This window comes from Biomphalaria glabrata, chromosome 13 (genome assembly GCF_947242115.1).
Source record: "Biomphalaria glabrata chromosome 13, xgBioGlab47.1, whole genome shotgun sequence".
NCBI lineage: Eukaryota > Metazoa > Mollusca > Gastropoda > Planorbidae > Biomphalaria > Biomphalaria glabrata.
The window spans coordinates 33,067,193-33,078,155 of NC_074723.1; the positions used below are offsets into that span (position 1 = coordinate 33,067,193).

At 37.2% G+C, this 10,963-nt stretch overlaps 1 protein-coding gene across 1 annotated transcript; it reads right to left on the bottom strand.

The window, feature by feature from the left end:
* Positions 1-5,504: 5,504 nt before the first annotated feature.
* LOC129922446 (uncharacterized) lies at positions 5,505-8,828 on the bottom strand. The gene is made up of 3 exons (XM_056008488.1): positions 8,656-8,828; positions 6,172-6,558; positions 5,505-5,994 (listed from the first exon to the last, which is right to left on the bottom strand). The coding sequence occupies exons 1-3, from the start codon at positions 8,714-8,716 to the stop codon at positions 5,564-5,566; spliced, it is 879 nt and encodes a 292-aa protein (XP_055864463.1). The 5' UTR covers positions 8,717-8,828; the 3' UTR covers positions 5,505-5,563.
* Positions 8,829-10,963: the final 2,135 nt, after the last annotated feature.

Genomic DNA, 10,963 nt, shown 5'->3' on the forward strand with positions numbered 1-10,963 from the left:
AGATTTCCAGCGGCCTCCTGTGGAATTACCAGGAGCTCCTGGACATCTCCTGAAATTGCAAAATATACGAAAAAGTCATGGAAATATCAGGAATCTATATTTTGATAATTTTACTACGCCCCTGACTCCTCCCGACTCTATTTACTTGACATTTGTTGGGAGGAGTAAAGGCGGTTGCACGTTGTGCTGGTCACATGACACTCTTAATTAACCGTCATCCATAGCAAAAGATGACTTTTACATCATGTGCCCTGTAGTATGAATCTTATCTAATTTATCTTATCTTAACTTTTCTGGCTGATTCAAGCAATCCGTTCCATGCTTTAAACTAGATACACCACAACCAATACACACAATTATTGAAATCATGGAAGGCTGAGTGGAAAATAAAATTTGTCTGACTACCAAGAGTCGTCGTTCAAATCCCGACTCAAGCTGGGTTGTGTTTGCATAGCGCGTAATGACAAACTCCCTCACGGACCCCTCACGGATCCATAATAGATATTAGACCAGAGCACAATAAGTTTGCTTAAAGCAAGACATTGTGCTATACAAATAATAATTTAAAAAAAAAAACAAACACACACTTAGCACGCTATTGTAGTAAGTATAAGTTTCATAAAAAAGCAAAATATTAAAAAATCCTTTAAAAAAAAACAATGCCAAACCAAAGCGGAAGAACTCCGCCCTTAAAACTATATCTATCGATAGTTTAAAAATATTTAATTACCAATAATCAATTATATAATTAAGTATTTTGTTATTGATTCATGTTTTATTAGGGACAATAAATATCTGTTAAAGTATTAACTTGGTCAGAGAAAATAAAAGTGTTAACAATTATGTAAGGGGACTAAACCCAACAAATTTATCAATATCTGTGAATACTGAAATATTAGTTTCCCTTGTTGGTATTAACGACAATAGCAAATTACTAGCACTTAATTGTCGAATTCGTTACATTTTTTTTTATTGATTCATGTCTTGTGTATGCCAATAAATAATTGTGCAAAGTTTCAACTTGTTCTGAGAATGTGAACAGTATAAACAACGTATACACTTTTTAGCAGACCACACATAAAGTCTTAGAAAGAAATGGTTTAGAGTTTAGAGCTTAGCAGTCATGTCATCGCAACTTTAATTTGAATAACTGAAGTAAACACTGTGGAAAAAAAAAAAGAAATTTGATAAAAACAGTTATCAATAAAAATAATTAGGTACAGAAACGTTTTTACCAGAGGCGTAGCTTGGGATTTGGGGGGGGGGGCCTGTCCTGTTTAGATTTCTCTGCCTTTTCATATTCGACATCATAACATGAGGTAATGGCGTGAAATTTAATGTGAAACAAATTTCGGACACTCCTTCCCCCTCCCCTTTTTCATGTGGATCCGGATGAATTTTCAAATTTGAAACCCCCTCCTCCACTTTAGCTACGCCGCTGCTTATTACATGTAAATGAATGGCCCAGCGTTTATATAAAAAAGGGCTTTAATTTGAGGTGCTGCGTCTGAGTGGCAAAAAGTTAAGCTTTTGAGGGTTCCGAAGCTGGAATCAGAAAAAAAAATATTTTAATTTTCGTTTTAGTCGCACCTGAATCCACCAAATTATAAACATAGATTTACTACATTAATTAGTCGATATATTCTAGTCGCGCACGGTTGTGCAGCTCTAACAACGATACAGGCTCTTATGTTTTAAAACTTCTTTTAAGAAGTATATTAAAACGATAACACAAAGTACTGCCTATCATGTGACGACGCCTATAAGCAAACGACAACAATAGGGTTATAAATAAAAAAATTAGGGACAAAACCAGGTTTGTAAGGTAGATACACTAGAACCCTTCTGTTGTACGCAATTTCACAAGTACTATAGAATGTCTTTTGCACCACTGACATATATATTGCAATAATTATATATCGGACTATGTCTTTCCTTATACAATGTGCTACCCAATGGTAAACGCTCGGCCAAATTGGAGAACGCATTTTCCACAATGGTCGCCCCTGAATCTATGTCAAATGCTGTTACTAAAAATATAATGAAATAATAATACATAATCTTACACTAATCCTAACCTACATAATATAAAAAGGATTAATAAAACTGAGTTACCTGTAAATAAAGCTGCAGCAATTGACTGATTGGAAAACGAAATAGGTATTCGATGGAGCTCTATAGCTATAAAAAAAAAGCACGATGAGTAGCCGATGTACTAGGAAGGACCATAGTAGTTACTGGGAGCGTGTGTGCAGTGTTTGGACAAAGAGATGTTTCACTGTTATCATTAACCAATTACTTTTGTAAAAGTGGGACTTAAACACAAATTGACTTGTGTTATTTATTACTTAAATTGATTTTGTTTTATTTATTAATTCTTGTGCATAAAACAATTAACACATATTTAGGTTTGGACCTCATTATCGTGAACAAACACCCCATAAGTCACCTGCATTTTTCATCCTTTCCTATACAACCTAAGACCCAATTCCCCGGGCATGCTACCCTGCCTCATAGTGGCGCCAAGGTGGAAACGATCGTAGGAGGAAACAATTAGGCTAAAGGGTAGCAAAACAAGACTCCCGTGGGAGTGTCCAAGGGGGTGCGAGAGCATCCTCATTGCACTGCGCGGAGTTGTAAAAAAGCTCCCACAACCTTGTCACAATCCAGGCGCTGTTCCTCAAGGGGCCGTTACATAATAAATGGCGTGTCCCGCACGGTTAGCCTGGTATAGATAAGGAAAATGGCGGGGTTCTTAGTAGATCTATACGCGGCCCTTTGCCGCGAGTCTGACCCACCCGCCAGACAAAACAGCGTACACTGTTTACATACAGGCCGGTGAGAGGGAGCTCTAGTTCACTTTTGCTGGCCTAGAGTTCCAAGAGCCGAAGGCTCAACTCTACCTGACAGTTTAAGAAGAAGAGGAAGACCTAATTCAAATCAAATATTATTATCACGTGACCGTATCTTTTGGTGTTTTATATATGGTACATAGCCGATTGGTTTTGTTGAATGAGTTTCATTGCTTTAAGAGGAAGAAGTCTCTTGTGACCCAAAGTTTTTTTTTGGTGAGCAACTGATAAACAAAGTTCAACCCCCCCCCCCCGAAATGAAATCCCCCCCCCCTTGGGGGGAATCGGAATTTGGTGAATGATTTTTTGCTTTGATTTTTTTTATTTTAGGTGAGATTTTAATACTAAACCATCAATTGCCTCAGCAAAACCAATGCAGTTTTGAGTTTAAAACCCCTTACCAGGGGGTTTTGAGTTTAAAACCCCCTACCAGGGGTGTTCGAGTTTAAAAACCCCTACCAGGGTAGCGCTCCCCCAGACCCTCTTGCTAGTATTGGCGGGGAATCTACAATTTTTCCACTAACTCATGGAAGAACCTATTCTAGGTCACAATAAACGTCTTCCGAAAGAATGAAGGGTCAGAATGCAATAAAGATCATGTACACACACACACATAAATACATATAAAAAAAAAATTCGCGGGGGGGTCGGGGGGGGGGGGGGAAATCCCCCCCAACCCCCCCCCCCACGAAAAAAAATCCTGGCTACGCCCATGATGATAAATACATGTTATGCCCATGTGTTTGTGTTTCAGATGCCATGAGATCTAGATGGAATGAATTAGGAAACAGAGTTGTCGTATAATTTTCATCCGTTTCATACAGAAATGTACAATGGATCTCATTCACCAATCGTAAACAAACAACATTCAGCCACGTGGTGCTCTATCTCTTCTATATCATTTACGATCCAATGTTTAATTCATGATGGTTGTCACGTGACAGTTTTTTTTTTCGTTGTTTTTTCAATAAGATCACGTGACTAAATGTTGTTTGTTTACGATTGGTGAATGAGGTCCATTCAAAACAACAACAAAAAAAAACTTAAAAAAAAACATAAAAAAAACATTAAAAAAAATATTTAGAAAAAAAAAAGATAAACAAAGATGAATTCATTTGTTTGGATCATTCCAACCTTTTGGTTCAATGCGCCAAATTTTTTCACTTACGATTAAGATGTACCATTTTAATTTTTACAAGTTTCAGTCCTTGAAAGATGTCATTTGTAATTGTTTTTATTTGTACCTTTGTGTATAATAGATACTGGGATTTAAAAAAACAAACAAACATTTTATTTATTTCGTCTGTCCTTTTAATTTTTTTTTTATTTATTATAGACTAATAGACTAATTCTAAATTGTGAGCAATTTTAAATTAAAAAAAATAAAAACATTCAGACAATATATTTTTCAATTTGCACCATTTTAGCTGAATCCGTATATTAAGAGTAAAATTTTGCGACCTCAGTTTGTCTTTGATCATTTTCATGAATGAAAGTGCTCGCATCAGTACATGACTGATTTTGTCCGTCACCTCAGCGTGGCGCCTCCGTGGAAACGTCCGCCAAGGAGTCGGATAGGCTAAGTACGGTAGCACACATAGCTCTCAGTGGGCTACCACAGATACGGTCGAGAGATTGTACATTGCACGTGGGAGGGATGTAACAAAGGCTCGCTAACCTGTCCAACCCCCCATCGATTCATTCCCTAACGGGGGCCATACGCGCTGTGATGGACATTATAGGCATGAGAAGGGCCCCAACGCAGCTCGGGCTCCGGCCTCGCACAGGAGAGGGAACTCGTGCTTGGCTCAAGCTGGCCGTGTCCTGCCACACACTGGGTGTGAATACATGATCACTTCGGATAAGGCGGGACTTCGGACAGAGGGATTGGTGAAGAGCCGATGCCTCATCCTGGCCATGGATAAAAGCCTTTCCTGGGTCAAGAGGTCCATAATAGGGAACGGGACGTTCTCGGACCTTAAGGACATCTGAATCATGACTGAAACAAGCAGTCTTAGGGCCGATAAGGTCTTTTTTTTTGAAAATGAATTTTTTTTTTCTAAAAACGAAAAGTTTAAATAGGTAGTATAAAAAAATGACTAAGACTAACGTACTTGCAATGGCGATCCAATGACAACAAAATCTATTCTTTGTTGTTGTTTTTTGGTGTGATTACGTTTTATAAACATTTCGGTCAATTTGGGCGTCTTAATAGCCAGTGAATTACATTTCTGTAAAACTTTTTTTTTTCTAATAAAAATTTTTTAAATTTATTTTGCGAACAGGCATGATCTTTTTTTATGTTTTAGATATGAGATCAAAGCAGCTATATTATACACTATTAAACGTCTTAGAGTTATTGCAGAGTATCAACCCAAAGTAAACTACTATTTATAATAATAAACATTACATATTTAGTTACCGGCAATCGGATTTGCTGTTATATTAGAGAATAATTATTTAATTTAGTTATTATTTCCTCATCTGTTTCGAACAATATTTTGTAAAAAAATGGCCACTATTGACTAAAACCACATATTTGTATGGCTTCTGTAGTAAGTTGATAAGTTGATAAGAGCTTAGTGTTAATAATGCGAATGCCGTGGGTTCGAATCCTTTTTCTGGCGATAAAAAAAAGACACATAAATATGAAGTGTTAGTTAACTATATTATATGAGCATAATCTAGACTTGATTTATTTTTGTATATTACTAGTTTATCTCATAAAAGTTTATAACTAATATTTCTTTCGTACCTTTATTCCTGTGTTGTGTTTTATTTAGTATTATTGCTGGGTGGTGTTTCGCAACCTTCTTCTCTAAAATAATAAATCCTTCGCCACCCACAATGCACTTGTACACTTGTGCGTCAAGATCTGTAGGATTCTCTTTGATCAAAGAGGCAAACAAATTACCTGAAGAGATGTGTACATCTTTATGTTCCACGGTTTGTTTTACATTCATTGTCTTTGTATCCATTGTAAGTAGTAGATCGAATTCTTTTTGTGTGACATTAAAACGGTATAGGGATATAGAGCTGTACACACGTTCCAAGACAGTGTTTATTGTTATAGAGCAATTGACTACAAGTTGTGATGTGAATCCGAAAATGACCACTTGTGGTTCGACATTCATCACAAGTTCTAGAAAAATAAATAATTACAATGTTATTAATTTAATAGTAACACAAAAACCAAACAAACTTGTGCGTCAGCAAAAACCAAAAAACTAGGTGCCGTTTTAACAAAAAATGAGTTGTGTTTTAGCACAAACTCGTCGTTCACCCAAGTGGGTATATCATATATTATTCTACTTTTTACCTTCAAACTCTTGCTTTATTGGAGTAAGCTTTATTATTGGATTGTTTTTAACGAGCTTTTTCTCTAAAATAATAAATCCTTCTCCGACCACAACACACTTATACACTTGTGCGTCAGACTCGGTAGGATTCTCTTTGATCAAAGTTGAAAACATATTTCCTGAAGAGATGTGTACATCTTTATGCTTCACAATATGTGTAACATTTAGTGTCTTTGTGTCCATTAAAAGAAGAAGATCATATTCTTTTTTTGTATCATTATAACGGTATAGTGATAGTGAAAAGTAGTCAAGTTCTGCATGTTCATTGTTTGTTAATGAACAGTTGACCACTAGTTGTGGTGTTAGACCAGGAATTAAGACGTCAGGCTTAAGATCGAAGACAAGTTCTGGAAATATAAACAGTTAATTAATGTACTAATTCAAATATAAAAAACAAAAAAAAAATGTAAAATGTGCAAGATAACAAAAAAACCTTTGTGTTTTCACACAAACTCGCAAGCGGCCGCAGTGGGTCTATCGTATGGTAAGCAATAAAAGTAAAGATGACAGATAAAAAAGCACATTGGTTTCTCAAGAAATGAATGTCTGTAGTGGCTTATTATCACAGTAATTGTTATTATAAAGTACTAGCCGAGCGTCACGGGAAAATAACTTCATTTGTCGATATTTGATTTTTTAAAAATCACCAGATATAATTGGTTTTTAAGAATAATTTACAATACAACTTTTCAATTGATTACCTCCAATGTTTAACACTGGATTTTTTGTGGACCCCGTAAGGGGAAAAGCCGCTGTTAGGTATTTACGAAATGTCAGTCTGTCCGTCTGTCTCACTCAGATTTAAAAAAAACTAGAAGATAAATGACAAATATTATTTCACCATGCAATGTGGCTTGCAAAGTTTAGGTGCAACGGCTACTTTTTGTTTTCTAAAAGCAAACTGTTTAGGTTATACAATTAATTATGAAAGAAATTTTTTTTTCAGAAAAAAATACAGCAATTCTAAAACCAGTGGCGTAGCTAGGGTGGGGGATGAGGGGGGGGGGGAATTTGAATATCCGAAATTGGTTTCTAAATAAATTAAATATTACGTCACTGACATGTTAATTACCCTGTTGCATGTATTCCACACAGATTATTAACACAATCCGTGGGGGTAGCTCTCAATTTCAAGGAGTAAATTCCATAGCGCTGACTAGTGCCGAGTTACTCTCTGGAAGTTGCTTGGTATATAGGGTAGTTTATTTCATCATCCTAATTATATAACAAGAAACCTGATAAGAGCACTGAAAACAAAGAAGACCATGAACGTGTCGAAGAAAAGTGTCACTATTTAGATGATTCAAACGAAGATACAGCAGTCGAAGGAGTGAAAATGTCTCTTGATGAGAGAAGTAGTGCTCAAGAGAATCCAGGGGAATATCTTATACCACAGTCAGAGAAAACATCTGAATTAAGTGATGAAGAGTCAAGTGATGGTCTTCCAAAATCACTTTCACCAGATGTTGAAGAAAAAGTATTTAAGTACAAAGACTTCGGATAGATCCAGCCTGGAATTTTTATTTGAGGAACTGCGAGCAAAGATTGTGTTAAAAGGTAGCTTATTTGTCCAAAACAAAGATGTACTGTATTTGTTTCCAAATAGAGTTTACCCAAAATAAATCACGAAGTGTGACATCACGGTTCAATAGAAAGCTTGCAACAGGAAAAACTTGCAACCGATCTTGACTCCTCTTCTCTCCACACTTGGGATGTCTATTTTGTTTTGCGTGTGTACTGTTTTCTAAGGCATCAGAAAAGACATCTAGAGAAGACTGCAAACCTGGAGTTGATTTCACCAAATGAAAGAAACTTCAGAGGCTGCAAGGACATGAACAAGGAGTCCACCACAAACAAGCTCTTTGGCAGAGAAAATTAGAACAAGAAAAGCTTAAGGCAGAACCAGATGAACTGTCACATGTTTCATGCGCAAATTTTCAAAAATTTGCAGTATTGGAGAAATATTCTGGAGAGTGTAGCAGCAGCTATTAAGTGGCTGCCTGGTCGTGCTGTTTGCGCGCTGGGCTGTCGTTCGGATTTATCGACGATCGAGGGTTCAAACCCTGCCCGCTCCCATCCCCCGTCGTCCTGCGGGAGGTTTGTACTAGGAAGTAATCTTCAACTCTAAAGGAGCATCCGAAACATGTAAAACATTTTACAAACATTTTTTACTTAGCAAAAAGAAACTCAAGCTTACGTGGTCACAACAAAAAATGAATTCACCCAATCAAATCCTAGGAACTTCCTAGCATCTTTGTAATTTCTTGCAGATTGCAAGATTACAATATGAAAGGGGGGGGGGGAGTGGAAGGTAGGAGAAATTTGGATTCCGAGTATTTCTTTTTCTAGATATACACGTTTACTTAACGTAACACATATCAGCCTAAACATGAATGAAGAAATGGAGAAAAAAAAAGGAATACGCGTCTCTTAACAAGTCTTACCTGAAATAATAAATAACACAGCAACAGAATCTAGAACAATGATTGCAAGTAACGCTTTCATTGTTAACTTAACTGAAATTAAGGGAGAGAAACCAATTATCGTGCATGTCGTGTGTACTAACTAAATCTCGATTAAACCACTTAAAAGAAGATGCTTCCGTTTTTTTTAAGAGGTAAACATGCTTAGCTTCATCTGGTCGAACGAAATGACAGAGGCATATTAAGTTTCATTGCACTATTTTTTTTTTGTACATTTTTTTGTGTTTTTTTTTTATAAGTGGGAAGCGTGGTCGAGAGGCTTGGCTGCCTAGAAGGGGGCTCGAGGTTCGACACCCGACTCGGGCAGAGTTGTGTTTACTGAGCGGCACGGAAAATCAAGTTATCAAAATCAAATCCTAGTTACCCCCTCCCCCAAATGAGATTGGACCAAAAGCGCTCTGAGCATGCTATAAGCATGAAAGTAGCGATATATAAATTCCATAAATTCTTAATTTCGGAATTACTAAAAGTTACACAGCATCACTAAAACATATCCCGGATATTTCAGCTTGGCCCAACCATGTGGGACACCACGAGGAAAATGTCATGGAAAGATAACTCTTTTATTTCTACAAGTCCGACGAGAGTTACCCCACGTAACCTTCACGGTGACAAGAGAGCGAGGCTCAGAAAAAAAAAGAAAGGGGGGAGGCGTATGCTAAGCAAAAAAGCTTTCCGGAAAAACATCCTGTCTCTTCTCATATATATAAATACTAGTTTGATATTAGCCGCGGCCTGCGCGCCTTAATTTGTGTATTACTAATCTAGTAAATTGGATAAATATCTATGTCAAACCTAGCTAACGTCATCGAAATTTGGTTAGTAATTTTCTAGTGAGTCTGTCAATGTCATGTAGGTCGGTGTCAGTCCATTTGATCACACCGAACGTGTAAAGGAGCACTGGGACGGCCCTGCTGTTTATTGCAGTGATGAGATTACTGCCAGGCAGTTTGGTGTTGAGGATTTTATTAACTCTTTGCTTATATTTACCAAGAAAGTCCTCTTTTAATTTCTTATGGTTTATCTTGGCATTCTGGTTTATTCCAAGATATTTATAAAGAGAGGCAGAGTTCAACTCCTCGATTCCTTCAAATGCAATGTTGGTGTTGGCTGCCTTGACCTTTTTAATGCTTATGATGCCACACTTATCCAAGCCAAAATACATAGATATGGTCACTAAAGCATTTTACCGTTTTGATTAAGGTGTGTAATTTTTGCTCGGTTTCTGCATATAGCTTTAGATCATCCATGTATAATAGTGGAACACACATTTTGTACATTTAGTGTCAGCCCTAAAACCGTTTGTAGAGTCCTGGAGTAATGTAGATAGAGGGTTAATCGCTAGGCAGAATCAGAGTGGAGATAGTGAGTCAACCTGGTATATACCTCTTCTTATATGCACAGAACCTAGTTTATCACGATTAAGGTGCAGATTATTATTATTATTATTATGGGGGCAAAAGCTACACATGATTTAACTCTTTCTCTCCCAACTGACGATACCAGCGTTGATTCCACCAGAATGTGGTAATTAATTACGGAGAGAAAGAGTTAACAAAACGTATATCTTTTTTGTTATATTTTTCGTTACGTCGATGTAATAAAACGGGACATCAAAACAGTAAACATTGATACTGACCATTGGGAAGACATAGCCCTAGACCTCACTAGTTGGAGACGGTGACCAAGAAAGCTATAGACAGGGGGAAAACATGGGCCTCAGCTCTGAAAGAAAAGCGTGCCATACAAAAAAAACAACAAAAAAAGGCCGGCTCCTCTACCACCAAAGCGAAAGTCACCTTAACCTGCCATGTATGTGGATTGGAGTGTCTCTCTAAATTAGTGCTCTACAGATACATAAAAAAAAGCGCTCGAGATGAACCATAGGGGTTCCAAAGAAAGAAGGGATAGTGCGTCAAACGATCAACGTTTAGCATTATTTATTAGTATAATATGTTTCCCTAATTCATAACCTAGAGAGAGTCGAGCGATGTGACCGTAGCAAAAGTTTTCTTCCAGAGACCTGGAATTGGTTATTCGCATTTACCTAGTTTAATGACCCAATATTTCCCATTAACTAGGTGACTACCTCTAATTTGTGTTGCAGAATCACGATGACTCGTGGAATCACCTGGCTAACCCTTACGATAGCGATCGCGGAGGAGAACCCAAGCAAGGGGATTTATGATCATTCAATTTAGTATCGTTAACCTTGAAAAGTCAGCTAACAATTTATATATCGCCCTTGAGAAAGGTTTTGACGGATGCA